This window comes from Artibeus jamaicensis, unplaced genomic scaffold (genome assembly GCF_021234435.1).
Source record: "Artibeus jamaicensis isolate MK-2021 breed Jamaican fruit bat unplaced genomic scaffold, CSHL_Jam_final contig_471, whole genome shotgun sequence".
In the NCBI taxonomy this organism is placed as follows: domain Eukaryota; kingdom Metazoa; phylum Chordata; class Mammalia; order Chiroptera; family Phyllostomidae; genus Artibeus; species Artibeus jamaicensis.
This window is the reverse complement of record NW_026521850.1, coordinates 5,735,492-5,752,412: the sequence shown is the minus strand read 5'-3', so window position 1 is coordinate 5,752,412 and position 16,921 is coordinate 5,735,492. Positions and strand designations below refer to the sequence as shown.

The 16,921-nt window shown below is 50.8% G+C and overlaps 1 protein-coding gene across 9 annotated transcripts in view; it reads left to right on the top strand.

Moving 5' to 3' along the window:
* The first annotated feature begins 6,460 nt into the window (after window positions 1-6,460).
* The window catches only part of ODF2 (outer dense fiber of sperm tails 2), a 32,473-nt gene continuing 22,012 nt past the window's right edge, over window positions 6,461-16,921 (top strand). Inside the window, exons 1-6 of one of the 9 annotated variants that reach the window (XM_037150758.2) lie at window positions 6,544-6,625; window positions 7,694-7,914; window positions 9,513-9,603; window positions 10,411-10,527; window positions 10,796-10,921; window positions 16,284-16,454. In XM_037150758.2, the coding sequence (XP_037006653.1) occupies window positions 7,883-7,914; window positions 9,513-9,603; window positions 10,411-10,527; window positions 10,796-10,921; window positions 16,284-16,454 (537 nt within the window). In that variant the 5' untranslated portion in view covers window positions 6,544-6,625; window positions 7,694-7,882. Of the gene's footprint in view, window positions 6,626-7,693; window positions 7,915-9,512; window positions 9,604-10,358; window positions 10,528-10,795; window positions 10,922-16,283; window positions 16,455-16,921 lie in introns of those variants that run through there. The other 8 variants (XM_037150639.2, XM_037150565.2, XM_037151133.2 and 5 more) reach the window with 8 other exon arrangements.

Genomic DNA, 16,921 nt, shown 5'->3' with positions numbered 1-16,921 from the left:
ATGACCTTGAGTGAGTCACTTCCCTCCAGGCTTGGAGTACCCCCTTCATTCTTTAAACCATTACTGAGCACCTCCTATGGGCCAGATTTAGGTATCAGAGATACAGCAGTAAATAAAACATACCAAAAAAAATCCCTAACCTCGTGGAGCTGACATTCTGGTGAGGGAGCTAGAGAAAAGCACATGAAAACCAGACGAGTGCTGTAGGGAGAAACAAGGGCGGAGACACGGAGCATGATCTGAGCAGCTGACACCTGAACAAAGACTTGAAGGAGGTGAGGGTGCAGGCTGTGGGGAAACCGCAGGGAAGACCATTCCAGGCTGAGGGAGCAGCGTGGGCAAAGGTCCTGAGGCAGGAGCAGGACTAGTGGATTCAAAAGAGAGCCAGAGGGCCGGTGTGGCTGGAGCAGAGAGGACCTGGGAGGCCGCTTTAGCTTGTACTATGAGAGAAGGAGCCTCCGTGGGTTTGTGGCAGTTGTTGGCAGTGGAGGTGATGAGGCAAAGCCCCCCCCCCCCCCGACTTTCAAGAGAGGAGGAGGTTTTGCAGCACCGGAGCTGCCACCCCAGGAGCCGCCCCAACCAGACTCTGCACCACGCGTTCTTGGACATGCTGGTGAGCCCTCTGAGCTCCTTGCAGACCAGGTTCCAAAGACAACAGAACCCTTCACGCCCTGAGCCCTGGTGAGAAATGATTTGGCTATGAAGACTCCTGCTTTCTCAGAATTCGCCTGTGGTGGATGCGCCAGGGCAGTGACATCACACTGCAGTGGCACAGGGGGCGGGGGCAAGTCTGTCTGCCGAGAGAAAGGCGATGATGAGAGTTTCACCCCGAAGCACACGGGTCCTGGCATCTTGTCCCTGGCAGAAGCTGGACCAACACAGACGGTTCCAGTTTCTCATCGGTGCTGCCAGAACCAAGTGGGCGGATGGCAAGCACGAGGTCTCTGGGCAGGTGAAAAGGGCACGAGCTCTGTGGGAGCTGCGGAGCAAACTGAGTCCAGGAATGACAAGACCAGTAGCCGCTGCTGGCTGTGGGCAGTGCTGACGCTGACCTGTGTTTTATCTCAGCTGTTAGACCTTCCCTTCCGCAGCTCAGGAGGGCGCCCCTGCTCCTACCGCCCACAGCGTCCCACTGCTGTCTCCGTGCTCTTGCTGCAGCTTTGGGTTCCATGGTGTCCTTATGCAAGTCCAGCTGGACCAAAGAGTTGAGGTTATCATTGTTAAATAAAAACTAAACAACAGCCCTGGCTGGTGTAGCTCAGTGGATTGAGTGCTGGCCTGCGAACCAAGAGGATCATAGTTCAATTCCCAGTCAGGGCATCTACCTGGGTTGCAGGCCAGTTCCCAGCAGGGAACCCATGAGAGACAACCATATATTGATGTTTCTCTCCCTCTCTCCTTCCCTTCCCCTCTAAAGATAAAAAAATAAAATCTTTAAAAAATAAAAAAATAAACAACAAGAAGAAAGAGGAGAGGAATTGAGGATGATGCCAACGCTTTTTCCAGAATTACTGGAAGAATAGAGAAGACGATGGGTGAGGCTGGTTTGGGGGCAGGGTTGGAGGTCACTTTGAGACGTGTTAAAGTTGACATCGGGTACAGCTGTCAGGCAAGGGGTGGATACTCAAGTCTGGAATACAGGGTTCAAGTCTGGGCTGGAGCTAGAAGCTCAGAAGCCCGTCCTGACCCAGAAGTCTCAGCCCCACGCCACACACTCCACCACTGGTTACCTGGGGAGCTTGTTCCTGCCCCCTCCTGTCTCCCCCCACGAGGTGCTGATTCAGTGGGTCGTGGGACAAGCCTGTTTTTGAACCAGTCCATCCCCCTCCCCCTCCCTGTCATTCTGAAGAGCTGACAGGTTTGGGAACTACCACTAATTCTACAAAGTAACACTTACTTTGATGATCTTTGACAATGTAAACAGTGTTGCCACGGGTGCAGACAGGGAACCTGCAATCTGTGTAATTAATATAGTGCCTCTTCCCCCAATTCCCCTATGCCGTCAGCTCCCTCCTCTCCCTCCGGGCCCTGGAAACCACTGATCTGTTTTCTGTCCTTGTGGCTTTGCCTCTTCCAAACTGTCACAGGGATGGAATCACATACTTGTGTTCTTTTGTGCTGTCTTCTTTTTAATCTAGCATCATGTTTTATTTGGACGTTTTATACGAAACTGAGCGTTACCAACTCCCCTAATGCTTTATACTATTTTCTAATCCGTAAATTACGAATAACATAGTGTAAAACTTTCATCAACACTTCCAACCCCCCCCAGTGCCCTCCGGCCACCCAGAAGATGTGCAGATATTTTGGTTTTCTGTGTGCGCCTGCTGTGAAGGTCAGGAAGCCTGGTCCCGAGTCACACCTGCTGCTCCGTGATCCCCTCCCCCACAGGTTGATACCGTTGTGTGCAAACCAAGGGGCAGGGGGCTTTTGGCACCAGCTGTTTTGCCCATTCAGGGGGATTTTTGCTTCCCTTCTGGTTTCTCAGCTGAACCGTAGACACAGGAGAAGGGCCCCATCCCCCCGCCCCCCCCCTGTAGTGGTGGTGGTCTCTGCAGAGCCTGGTGTGGTCTTTTAGCTACAGCATGGGCCCTGGGGGCAGAGAAAGCGGGTTTGAGTTCTGTCTCTGCCCTTCCTAGCCCTGTGACCTCGGGCAGATGTCCTGACCTTCAGCCAGCCCTCGTACAGGTCTCACTGGGTATCACGAGGATTCATGGTCTGATGCAGGAGGCGTGGTACCGCACAGAGGAAGTGCTGCATTGCTGGTCGCGGGCATCACAGTGACCTTCCAGACAGTGACAGCGAATCAGGTGGACTTGGGAGGTCTGCCCGAGTCAGAACAAAGAGCCGGGGCTCCAAAAACACACCGCTTCACTTGCGGTTCCACCTTAACTGCCACTTCGTGAACTGGGTCTCTGGAACCACCAGGTCCTTGTCCTCTGGTAAAATGCCTCAGGTTTCCTCCCTGTGAAATGAAGGGGCACAACAAGATTTGCCCCCCAAGATGCCTCTCGATGCACCAGGCAGTTTGCACCAGTGCAAACTCCAGAGGGGACCTGAACCACCCGGAGAACTTATTAAGACACAGTGGCTGCCCCCCCACCCCCAGCTCCGGATTCGCTACGTCTGAGGTGGGGTCTGAGAATTTGCATTGCTAACAAGTTCCTGGGCCGTGTGGATGCTGGTGGGGCAGGACCACAGCGGGGAAGCCGCTGGTTGGGGTAACCAGAGAACAGGCACTCCCGTGTCCACCCAACCTCAGAGGCAGGGCCAGAGTGCCTAGTCCCGAGTCCAGGGGAGCCAAACTCCGACAGGGCTTAGGAGAATTTTCCCTTCCCAAAGCACCCAGGTCTTGAAATCTTTCAAGTCACTCAAAAGAAAAAGCCAGGCCCCTTCTGGAGCACAGATTCCTTCTCCCCAGGGCGGGGTGTGGTAGTTTCGTCAGGTCCCTGGAGGAGCTGCTCCTGGCTGGAAATAACTGGTAATCAGGCCCTGGGGCAAATGGAAAGTCAGGAGCGGGAGCCGAGGACCCAGGGGCGGACCAGCTGCCTGAGGCCTGGGGCCCGGAGCTGGGGAGGCAGCTCCTCCTCCACCTGTGGACACGTCCAACTAACAAGAGAAACCTGTGTTCATTGTTGAGCTTCAGAAAAACAGGAGAAAAAGAAAAGGGCCAGTGTCAGCATTTTAAGATAGTGTCTCCTGGTTTAAGCATGTTGGTCTCCTTGGTTTCTTAAATGGGGCAGCGGCCTGGTAGTGTCTATTTTATTGTGCATCTTTAAACTGAATATCGTCACTGTGCCGTGGGCTGAATTGTGTCCCCCATACCCCGCCCAGTTCAGATGTTGAAGTCCTGACCCCCAGAACCTCAGAATGTGACCTTACCTGGAAATAGGGTCATTGGACTTGTAATTATTTAAGGTGAGGTCATATTGGAATAGTGTGGGCACCTAATGTAGTATAACTGGTGTCCTTATAAAAAGGAGACATTGCCCCTGCCTGATGTGGCTCAGTAGATTGAGCCCTGGCCTGCGAACCGAAAGGTCACTGGTTCGATTCCCAGTCAGGGCACATGCCTGGATTGTGGGCCAGGTCTCCAGGATGGGGGCTTGTGAGAGGCCACTGTTTGATGTTTCTCTCCCTTCCTTCCACTCTCTCTAAAAACAAAGAAATAAAATCTTTAACAAAAAGAGTACAATAGCACGTGTAGCCTGAAGTTCTGCTTTCAAGAACTTCGCAGGGAGCCGGCCCTGCCGACACCTTGACCTCAGACTTCAGCCCCCGGGCCTGTAGGAATGTGTTTCTGTTGTGTCATTCAGTCTGCAGTGCTTTGGCGGCCCTGGCAAACAAATACACGTTACATACCCTTTTTTGAATATATACTTCATGATAAATTTTTCTAAGTGCTAAAAAGAATATATAATAGCATAGGAAATACTCATGAACCTTCCGCCAAAATCCGCAATCTTCTGCATGAACGCATATCCGCACGTCCCCTACCCCCCAACTCCTGCGTCGGCTTCACTGAACACCCTGTTCTACTACCCATTTTTCCAACCAATATGTCATGATTATCTTCTCCAACGAGTCTTTAATCTGTTGGTTTTCTGACTGGAAACATATTCCTTCGCAAAAATGCTGAAACATGACAGAAATTTACAATTGATAAGTGAAAATCTCCCCCACCTCCAGGTTTTTTTTTAAATATGCAGATACTAACACGCACAGGTTATTTTCATGCAGAAGTAGCATCACGGTCAACTTCCAGTATTTTATGACTAACAGCCTTGCCTTTTCTTTTTCTTTTAAATATTTTATTTATCTTTATCTTTAGAGGGGAAGGAGAGAGGGAGAGAAATATCAATGTATGGTTGCCTCTTGTGTGTCCCCTGCTGGGACCTGGCCTGCAACCCAAGAATGTGCCCTGACTGAGAATCCAACCAGTGACCCTTTGATTCGCAAACCCGCGCTCAGTCCACTGAGCCACACCAGCCAAGGCTATTTTTATTTTTTAACTGCTCTGTATTAATCGCACTCACCACATCCTTGCACCAAATTCCAGAGGGAACTCGTGCACAGAGCATGTGCTGACAATAAAACGCATATTGGCTTTTGCTCCAAACCCCTCACAGTCTCCTGGTCCACAAGGCTGGATCATGTGGAGGTTTCCTTCTGCCTGGCCCTCAGGCAGGCTTGAGAAGACTCCTTTCTACTTTTTCTCTAATTCTCTCATCCCCTTGGGAAGGTCAGGAAGGGTCAGTTCAGAATTACATGGACCCCTGGCTGGCATGGCATGGTGGGTGGATTTTCTGGGCCAGGTCCCCAGCTGGGGGTGTGCAAGAGGCAACTGATCTATGTTTCTCTCATGCGTGGATGTTTCTCTCCCTCCCTTCCCCTCTCTCTGATAATAAAAAAATAAAATATTTTTTAAAAATGAAAGAAATATCAAATAAATAAGAAGTACTTAATAAAAAGAATAAAAAATAAGAGTGGCCATTGCCACAAGAGAGATAACAATTTGTGGGTTTGATCTTTGCAGAGTCTCAGATGGTTGGGTTACAGGGATTGGGGAATCTATCACTTGGTCAACAGGGAAAAAAACAAATGGGCCGAAGAGAGTAAAATGCTCCCCAACACTGAAAAAATGGATATAGTAGGTATTAGACTGTGAGAGCGAGAGAGAGAAGCAGGTTCTGTTTGGAGAGTGGGGAGTCGGAACTTAAAATTTCAGGTGGACCAGTTGTGTGAGCCTGGCGGTGCACGGCTGAGGTGATAGCGGCGGGGTAAAGGTCATGGAAACGGGTCTGTCAAGGAACTGGAAGCCAGGTTGGGCCAAAGGAAGTTCAAGTCTCCAGAAATCCAGCGAACCCCCCGCGAGTCACGTTACATCTCCTTCTTGATTGGCTGACTGTGAAGCATAGTTGAGAAGATGGCGGCTCCTCGCAAACCTCATCCAAGTAGGTCTGTACACACAGTTGCATTCAGTGTGCAGGATGGCGGTGAAGAGTGCGGGGAAATCAGACCCTTCCTCCTGTATGGACAAAGACACAGGCGAAGGGGAGAGTCTGAGTGGTGAGCAGAGGCCGGTTCCATCTCTGCACCAACAGCAGATTAGAGACAGGGCTGGATTTCCCGAAGCAGGGCGCAGCTCCGGCCACTATCTTGTTCTGTGCCTAGTTTCCTAAAACGTGTCAAATGGAGCAGGTTAGGGTTGTGGCGCTCCTCTAAGTTCTGGGACTCGAGGAGGACCGAAGGCAGGACAAAAATGACAGAGAAGGTAGCGGGGCCAGAACCGTAGGGCCTGCCCGGGCAAGGCTAGCTGGTAGCGTCGCGCGTATCCATGGCGACGAGCCGCGTGGCCCAGGGTGGGCGGGGCTTAGGGCGGAGGGGGCATCTCTGTGACGCCAGGGGCTGGGCCTAAATGGCGAAACCCGAGAGGCTCACCGGGGGGTTTGAACTGGCCAATGGGCGAGCTCCCGACCGTGTGTCGGAGAAGGAGGCGGAAGCGGGGAGGAGCCGCCGCTGGAGCTGGACTACATCCGCCGCGGCGTCTCCATGGCACGACCCTGGCCGCCGATTTCAACGACTTCATAAGGAGGCGTTTCTGGGCTCAGCCGTGTCGCTCCTGGTGAGAGGCCGCCGGCGGGCAGGACCCTGGGCGCTCCGGGGCCGGTGCCGGGGCGGGTCCCCGTGGGCGGAGTGGTCCTCGCCGTTTTGCCGCCGCCCCTGCCCCCTCCGGGTCGCCCCCGGCCCGCCGTCCTCTAGTGCTCTAGTTCTGCTCCCGTCAGAATCTGGACCCCCGCCCCGCCCACTGGCGCGGGCCGTCTCCTCCCGCTAACTGGCCGGCCCGCCGCCTCCCTCCTCACCTGGCCACCGGCGGGGCTCGGCTAGCCCCTCTGCTGCCCTCCGGCAGGGCTTCGCCCCTCTCTCTATGGGCTTAAGCTAGTCCCCAGCTCCCCGCCGGTGGGTAGTCGTTCCTTTTCTCCGCCGACGGAGACTGGCCCCCCGCCCTCTTCCCTGCCTGAGGGCGTCGCCTGGTCCGCCCTTCCCTCTCCGGGGGCCTCGTCATGACAGTTATTTGCCCGATCTTCGTACGCAGCGCTGTCCCCTGGGGACCGCCTCCGGTCCCCGACCCCACTGGAGCGGGTTCACCCGCCGGAGGTCGGCTCCCGCACAACCAGGCATTTAATCCGCTCCAGCTTGGACACTAGATCCCAGCGGCCTCTGCTTCGATCGGGAGGATTTTCCCTCCGCCACCGGGGGTGCCCACTCGTGGCTGAGCGCCCCTTTCCCCCAGTTGCTTCCGCTTTCCTTCCTTCAAATACTATTGGTCCTCATCTAGAGTCGATTCAGTCGGGAACGCCCCTTCTCCTAGGAGACAGTTGCCCCGGCTCCGCCAGGACAAGCCCCCACAACCCTCGCACCCTGCGCCGGTTTTGGCCCTTTCGGGCCCACTTGGGGCCTAGCGGTTCTCTCCCGCCCTCCACGCACGTCAGCTAGCACCTCAGGTTTTCCACTTGGTGGCCCCCCCCACCCTCCCTCCCGGGGCCTGGGCATGGTGGTCCTTTACCTCTAAGTTCTGCCTCCTGTTCTCCCTGGAGAAGGGAGCCCCCTCTGCGCCCCTCGCCCACTTACCAGCGCCCACCCACTGCCCCGCAGGTCGCTCAGCCTCTCCTCTCTCCCCCCACTTTGGCAGGACAGTTGCTGTGCGACCTGGACAGTAGAGAGGAGCGCCTCCCAAGTTTTCATCCAACTGCTACCCCCAAAGCTTCCACCCTCCTCTCCTCAGAGAGGACGTTTGATGCCGGGCCCCTGAGAGTCTCATTGACAAGCCCCTCTGGGTCCCCCTGAACAGAGCCCACCTTTGCGGCTTTGATGCCTAGTCATGTCTGCCTCATCCTCAGGCGGCTCCCCCAGGTACTGCCAGTGGGGGGGGCGCCTCCACCGGAGGGCAGGGAAAGGTGGTCAGGGGCCCCAGGGCCAGGCTTGCTGGAGGCTTCTCTTTTCAGCTTCTCTGTTCAGTGTATTGAAAGTCTGCACCAAAATACTTGGAAATCGTTTTTAAAGGGAAGGAGGGGAAAAACTGCGTGCGCACGGGTCTCAGCTCTGCTCCCCTCCCTCCCTTTCTCCCTCTCTTCCGAGTTGTCCCAGTTCCTGGTAGCAAATTGGGTCACTATTGTTGTCTCATTGGAGTACAAGGCTCACATCCTTTTGAAAGGAGACCAGGAGTAAACGAAGGACAATGGTGTAGGAGATGGATTGGCAGTTAGCAAGGCGTTGCTGGAAACCAAGTGGTTTGAGGGGGAGAGATTACCCAGATCTTCTGGCTTCAAGCGAGCAGAAATGTTCTAACTGATGAGGGGACAAGAAAAAGAAGAAGAAGAAGAGGAAGAAGAAACCTACTCAGATTTGGTATTCCTCAGCTAAAGGATTAGTAGGGCCCAGTAAATATTTTCTGTCATTTATCAGGTTGTGTTATAAGAGCAAAATGCAGGCTAAAAGGCTCAAGGGTTTTTGTATTGCATTTTTATGTTGCATTATTTCTCCAGGTATTTGTGGGGAGGGTGAGGTCATATTTTGGGGCTGTTAGAAGGCAGTGGGATGGATCCAATGAACTTTTCAAGTGCCTTCCCATCCTGGAATTCCTGAGTGTCTTGCTGCCAGATTTTGGAGATGAAATGTTTACTACATTTGCAAATCCAGTGATGGGGCTGTTTGTGTATAACATGAGTTATATATGGTGTTTTTATGTTTATTTTGAAGAACGTTTATTTATTTATTTATTTTTAGAGAGCGGGGAAGGGAGGGACAAAGAGGGAGAGAAACATCAGTGTGTGGTTGCTTCTCTCGAGCCCCGCGCTGGGGAGCTGGCCTGCAACCCTGGCATGTGCCCTGACCTGGAATCAAACTGGTGACTCTTTGGTTCCCAGGCTCGCTCAATCCACTGAGCTGCACCAGCCAGGGCATAACCCTGTTTCTTAAAAGCTTAAAGAGTACCAAGTGAGCTATTTTGGCTAACACTAAATTTTCCTCCTGTTAGTTGATCATTTGACTGTTAGTTTTATGAATTTGAGCCACAGGGACTTTGTTCCAGAGCTCATTGCCCTGTCTTCTCATGTCAGTCGTTTCCTGAGCATTGGTTCAGAGCCGCCTGTGCTCCAGGCACTGTCTTGGGCACTTTCACCCTTAGCCAGATGAGTACCCTGGCTGCTGCTCCTGTGCTGCCTGCTTTTTGTCACCTGACAGGATGACACCTGGGCTTTTCAGCAAAAGGTCACAATCCGTGTGATGCGATGGCATGTTAAAAGGCCAGCCTTGTGAACGCCCACCACCCCTGTTTCCATCCCGCTGCAGGGCACACCATGCATGCTTGGTGTCCATGTGAAGGGAGCCAAGTGACCCCAGACTGGTCCTCATCACTGCCACCATGTTCCCACCACATGTAGTATGTAACTCTGGGAAATAGAAGAGCCCTAAGTGTCCGCTTATAATCTGGTCCTTGTGCCTGGGTGCAGGTTTCCATCGTGTGGGAAGAACGGAGTAACAAGTCTCACGCAGAAAAAGGTCTTGAGGACACCCTGTGGCGTACCCAGTGTGACAGTGACGGTAGGTGACACGCACAAGGAGCGGCCCTCTGGTCTGAAGCGCTGCCAGAAACGCTTCGGTACCCCCTCTTCCAGGAACCGCCCTGCCCTGCCTGAAAGCATGGCAGCCTGATGCTTTGCTAGGTGCCTTCATTTGTGTCCTGCTGATGGACTGATTTTTTTTTTTGCTTGTGGTAAGGCTGCCAGGTGCAAGGAGGTTGTCTTCATCCTTCCAAACAAATTTCAAAACATTTTAATAACAAAAATAAGAAGAAGATTAGAGAGGGGGCTGGGGGCTGATGGTGAGTGAGGTGTATGTAGTTGGGATTTGGCCTTGCTGATATATTTTTTAGAAGTGATACAACCTTCTCATCTTGGCATTCCCTCTAGCTCTCTGTTTTCATCACCCCTTCCCTGCCTGCTGCCTGATTTGTTTTGCACCCTAATTTTGTGTGTTTGCCCTGCTAACACGCATGTGCAGTGCAGATTACAGTGTAGAAGGGACTCACCTGCTGCCCAGCTGTGCTCCACGGCCGTGCTCCACGGCCGTGCTCCAGCAGGCTGGGACGGAGGCTCGGGCTCTTTTGTGGAGACCCTTCTCTCGGCTGGACCTGGATCTCACTGGTGGTCTCCCGCTGGGATCTCTGCAGGACCCTGCTGCATAGCACTGCCGCCTTGGCTCCCGCCTGCATGCTGTAGTCAGTAGCTGTCCTGCTTGCTTGGTGGCTAGGCTTGCAGTGGCCCCCAGAGGCTGCCAGCTCTGTTTTTTATGCCCAGTTTACTCATCCGCAGATCAACCTTTTTTGTGTTGTCTTCCCCGGCCTGCCAGAAGCAAACCATGAAGGACCGCTCATCAACTCCCCCCTTACATGTTCACGTGGATGAGAACACCCCTGTCCACGTCCACATAAAAAAACTCCCGAAACCGTCAGCGCCCGGCAGCCAGGTAGGAGCATGCTCGTGAGGCGAGGTGAAGGCTGCGGAGCAGGGTGACGCCTTGCAGCTCAGCCTCCTCGCACTGCCAGCTCCGAAGGTTTGACAGACGCTCTTGATGGCGGGTCTCAGGTGCCTGGTTAGACGGTAGGCAGGCCTGTCATGCAGAAACGGTGGTAAAAGTCAGGAGAGGCTCCCGTGCAGCGTTGGAGTCGGATGCCAGCAGAGTGACGCCACCACGAGCTGTGGGGAAGTGACCCTGGGTTTGTCCCTTTCCACAGAAATCTCATAAGCGCGGAATGAAAGGGGACACCGTGAATGTGCGGCGGAGTGTCCGGGTGAAAACCAAGGTACCTTGGATGCCCCCTGGAAAATCATCCACCCGGCATGTGGGATGCAAGTGGGAGGTAGGCTCACTCCTGTTCAGGCTCTTCTTCTCGGCCTGCTCAGGGTCGGTCTGGCTCAGGGTCGGCTGTAGCTGTTAGAGACATCCCTGTGGGTCCCGGTTACTTAGAGCCTTGCTGGGCCCCGAAAGTGCGTGAGTCTTCTTGAGTCCCCCACAGCACTGTGGTGTAGTAGGTCCTGCTCTCCTGATGTGTGGACGAGGAAACCGAGGCCCAGAGCGGTGAAGGCTCACAGGGCAAGTAGCAGAGCTGGAGTTAGGACTGAAGGGAGGATCTCATTCAAGATTCTGGACTTTTTAAAAAACTGATTTTTAGAGAGAGAGAGAGCAACTTGTCATTTCAATGATTTAAGCGTTCATTGGTTGATTTATGTGCCCTGACTGAGGATCGCGCCTGCCACCTTAGTGTGTCAGGACGATGCTCTAACCGACTGAGCCACCCGGCCAGGGCCCTCTTGACCCCTCTACTGTGTATGTGAGGGGCTGCATGTCTTTCTCCAAGTAACTGCGATAGGACCCGAAGCGTAACCAAAAGCACACGTGCACCAGAAGGTATGTATCGAGGAAAGAAGCGTCTCCTCTCAGGCAGTCACCCTAAGACGGTGGGCACGTTCCACAAAAACCATCAAAGCCACTTTGGGGACAATCTCCTGGGGCACAATTGCCTTCAGATTTAGTTGTCAAGATCCCAAGAGAACTGTCATCTTTCTTTTAGCCACACCTCAGCATGTGTTGCCTGTCCCTCATCCCCGCAGCACCTCATGCTCCGTGTGTTCACTGAGACTCATGCGGGGCCCCTGGGCCCTGGGTCAACCTGCCTTCTGCTCACACTCCGGTGGCCTGCAGGGAGAAAACTCAGTGAGGGGACAGGGCCTCTCGGCCATGTTTCAGGCAAAGGCCTCGTTATTGGGACATATAGGACTTGAGATGACTTTAAAATGGTGATACCTGCTCTGTTTGGAAAGATTCATCTTTTTCTAATAGTTTATTACTTTAAAAATTAGAAATAAATAAAAGTAAGTACTCTAAAGTTTATAATCATACTTGTGGTTTTGACCTCTTGGTTTATTAATTTTTCTCTAAGATATTAAGATAGAGCGGAATGTTCTAGGGAGTGAATGAGACGTGTTCTAACGAGCGTGTGTGTAAATTACAGGAAAGATTGGAATTCACACGGTGTCATTTTTTTTGCTCTGAGGACCTCACTAATAATGAGTGAAATATAAATGAAAAACAACTCCATTTTAAAAACAAAAAGCTATCGTTTGTTGAGTGGAAAAAGTTGAAAGGATTACAGAAGTCTTGTACTGTCAAGCCTGAGCGGTATCAGTGAATCTTTCCAGACAGCTTGTGAGAGGGTCCTTAAACCGACTCAACTGTCCTGGAGGCAGCTTGGCAGCAGCCATCGGAACGCTGATTCTGTAATTTCTCCCTTAGGAATTTACCCTTAAAACGTCACGGAAGGTACAGGGATCTGTGTATAAAGATGTTTGCTGTAGCATTGTTTATAGTAGAGAAAAATTGGAAGCAAGCTAAATAATCCACCAGGAAGGTATTGGTTAAATCATGATACCTTCACATAGTGGAATGCCATGCCAACGTGACAGGAGGTGGGGGCAGTATTTGTACCCGATGACGAGTCCCACGGTCACACGGAGTATGGAGTTCGGCGCTGGATGGCGCAGAGAAGGGCGTCTGCGCGGCCTTGTGTCGTGGAGACGTTTGTGCGCATCAGATGCTTCCTGGGAGATTACATAGGAAGCGTTGAGCTATGCTCACCCCTGGAATGTGGAAGCCTCTAACGGTTGATTATTTTTTATGGCCTGGTTGAATTTCTTTATAACAAGCTTACTATATTTTATAAACTTAAAATGCTTTTTAAAAAAAAAACTTACTTATTTATCTTTAGAGAGGAAGGGAAGGAGAGAGGGAGAGAAACATCAATGTACGGTTGCCTCTCATGCATCCCCGGCCAGGAACTGGCCTGCAACCCAGGCATGTGCCCCGACTGGGAATCGAACCGCGATCCTTTGGTTCGCAGGCCCGCTTCGGTTACAGCCAGGCCTATACACTTAAAATGCTTTTCAAAAAAATAAGAAGACTTGGCAGTTTTGTGGGAACTGACTACCCGTTGACATGGGCTGCTAGGAACTGTGGCCTCCTCTGGAGAGCTCAGTGGCCCCTCCAGTCCTGGGGCCGCGGAGTCCAGAAACAGAGGGGCCCAGAGAGGCGACGTGTCATCTTGTCATCTCTCAAAGAGTAGCCGTCTTGCACGCGGTTTGGGACTTGCCAGGGCCCTCCGAGTGTCTGGGACACCGCAGCCTGGGCGCCCTGTCCATTTCGGACAAGAGAGAAGAGACCCTAGGAGGGGGTTTTGGTGGGGCGGCTCACGGGCCCGGAGGCTGCTGCGTGCGGGAGGGTTCTAGTTGGATTTTTATTTTTTCAAAGGCACATGAAAGTGTTTTTTAAATGTTTTTTATTGATTGACTTTAGAGAGAGAGAGTGGAAGGGACAGAAAGAGATAGAGGAAAAAAACATCAATTTGTTATTCTCCTTATCCATGGATTTACTGGTTAATTCCTATATGTGCCCTGACCAGGGATTGAACTTACAACCTGAGCACCTGGCCAGGGCTAGTTTGATTTCTAAAAACCCCTTCTGGTACAGAAGATTAGCTTTGGGGGAAGGACGGTCTGGGTTTTTTCTCTGTTATTAAAGTGACCTATTTCTATTATGGAAAGTTGAAGATACAGAAAAGGAGAAAATTATCTATAATTCTCCTACTCTAATAGACACTTTAGAAGTGTGTTGCTTGATGATTTCTTAGAAAATATCTGTGTGGCCATTGCCCAGCTTCCCCAGAACCCCCTCTGCTCCTGTTTTTGTTGCCACGACTCCCAAGAATAATTCATTAGTTTTGAATAATACAAAATGAGTATTTTAGTACTTTTACTCTCACTTTTTCCTATGCAGTTTTTTAAAAATTCTGATTATAATGATGTTGTCTATGTATTTTCCTATAACTTTTTTTCTTATAAAAACTATGCATAGTTATTGTTGGCACATTAGAAAACTTATTTCTCACTGGTGTGACTGGTTGGGCATCGTTCTGCAAACCAAGAGGTCACCAGTTCGATTCCTGGTCAGGCCACACGCCTGGGTGCTGGGCCAGGTCCCTGGCAGGGGGTGTGGGTGAGGCAACCAATGGATGTTTTCTCGCACGTTGCTGTTTCACTCTCTTCCTCCCTTCCTCTCTCTCTAAAACACAATAAATAAAATCTTTAAGAAAAAGAAAGAAAATCCAAATTAAGGAAGAATCTAAAAAATAGCTGTGACCCTGCCACCCTGGGAAGACCACGTCACTTGCAAGTCTTCCTGATCTTTTCAAATGAACAGACTCTTTTTTGATTTTTGTAGCAATGGGCTCATATCTTCATTGTCACACTGTATCCTTCTTTTAAAACGTGCTTTGACTGTGTTTGCCTTGCACGCTAGTATTTAACCAGTACTGTTTTGTCATCCATTTCTGTATATCCTTGCCTTGAATTTCAATATTGGTTCACGTTCTCAATCAATTCTGAAGGCACACGCGTTTTTTAAATCGTACGCTGAGATCTGCTTGTTTGCTGTAACAGTTGCAGCCTGAATGAACACTTCCTTTTAATCCTGATGGTCATCATTTTGTCCTGGAAATTGAGAAAGTCAGGTGGCTCAAGAGGAGTAAAAAAACTGTACAAATAATGAGAAGTAGCAACTACTCAGTACGTCAGAATAATGTATAGAATGACTGAAGTTCGATTTCTCCAAAGCCCATGAAAATCTTGGATCCCGGATTATAATATTCTCTCTGCGGTCTTTTTGTTAAATATATATTTTTAAGGATTTTATTTATTCTTAGAGAGGGGGGAAGGGAGGGGGAGAGGGAGGGAGAGAAATATCAATGTATGGTTGCCTCTCATGTGTCCCCTGCCGGGAACTGGCCTGCAACCCAGGCATGTGCCCTGACTGGGAATTGAACCGGCAACCCTTTGGTTCCCAGGCCAGCGCTCAATCCACTGAGCTGCACCAGCCAGAGCGAAAAGTCTTTTTTCTTTTAATTTTTATTTATTGATTTGAGAGAGAGAAACGTTGATTCGTCGTTCCACTTATTTATTCGTTCACTGGTTGATTCTTGCTCCTCCTTGACTGGGGATCAAACCTGTGACCGTGACATGTGGTGCCGGCACTCTAGCCAGCTGAGCCGCCTGGCCAGGGCTCTTTTTCTGAAGCCCTCAAAGCAAAGTATTATACAGCTTTGCATGGACTTTTTTAAAAAAAATATTTTATTTATTTATTTTTAGAGGGGAAGGGAAGGAAAGAGGGAGAGAAACATCAATGTATGGTTGCCTTTCGTGCGTCCCCTGCTGGGAACCGGCCTGCAGGGAACTGGTCTGCAACCCAGGCATCTGCCCTGACTGGGAATCGAACCGCGATTGCCTGGTTCGCAGGTCTGCGCTCAATCCACTGAGCTACACCAGCCAGGGCTACATGGACTTTTCTGAGGGGCACGTTCATTTAAAAATTTTGTAAAAAAAATATATGTTGATACGTTGAAATATTTTTAGATGACATACCATATTAAATTATTCAGTATGCATTTCTAATAATTTTCTACCTAACCAAAATAACAATGATTACTCCTAAAATCTTTATTTCTAAATATCATACGTTATCTGGTACGTATTCAGATTTCTTCACTTGTCCTTAAAATACCTTTTATAGAAGATTGGTTGCCTTTGCAATTGTCTACTATTAGGCATTCATATTCATTTAAAAGATTCTGACATCTTTCACTTCTACCCTAGGCATATGAAAAACATCTCTTACCCCAAACTTTTTACTGTTTCTGCCATTTTTGTCATATTCTTTATTTTAAATGTTTTTTAAAAATATTTTATTATTTATTTATCTTTAGAGGGGAAGGGGGGGAGGAGAGAGGGAGAGAAACATCAATGTATGGTTGCCTTTTGTGCGTCCCCTGCTGGGAACTGGCCTGCAGGGAACCGGCCTGCAACCCAGGCATGTGCCCTGACTGGGAATCGAACCGCGATCGTGTGGTTCGCAGGCCTGCGCTCAATCCACGGAGCTACACCAGCCAGGGCCCATATTCTTTATTTTAAACTTCATTTCTCTGTTAGAAAACCTTTGAAAACACTTAAACAAGGGCAGGTGACATTCCTTCCGGAAGGAGCAGAAGGTTCATGATCCCGGGGTTGGCCCTTCGGCCGTTGGGTCCTTCCTGCCTCCAGCGGACCGGCAGGTGCGGCGGAGCTGCCGGCCGGGGGCTTTGCCTTATGGGTGCCTGTGTTCTCCCTCCCCCGCATTAGAATCCACCTCACTGCCTGGAGATCACGCCCCCATCGTCAGAAAAGCTGGTCTCAGTGATGCGGTTAAGTGACCTCTCTACAGAAGATGACAACTCAGGTCACTGCAAAATGAACCGTTATGATAAGAAGATTGACAGTCTTATGAACGCGGTTGGTTGTCTCAAATCTGAGGTGAGGATGTGGGGGCTGCCCAGGCGCAGCGCGGGGGGGCCGCCCTCCCCCTCAGCAGGCTTCCCAGGACTTCAGATGCCCCTGGAGAGGTAGTGGGGGCAAAGTGGCGTCCCTCTGCATTGAACTCTTAGCCTGTGCCTGGCCCTGACCTTGCCTGGTGTTCTGTATGGACCGCTTGTTTTAATTTTTTACAACAATAGATGAACCTGGTCGTATTACTGTCCCTGCTTTGGAAATGATGTGACGGGGACTCTGAGACCTCTGCTTTCCACTTTACACAAAAGATTTTTTGAAAAACAGAGTCCCATAGAGGTGAAGGAAGCTTGTCTTCAGTTGCTGGCCTGCGTCTGTGGGTGGGATATGGCAATGAATGGGGTTGGAACTGACCTGGAAGACCAGGGCCCCAACCAGGAGGTTGGCGTTGCGGGCATGAAATCCAGGCCCTGCTGGCAAATCCAGGTCCTGCC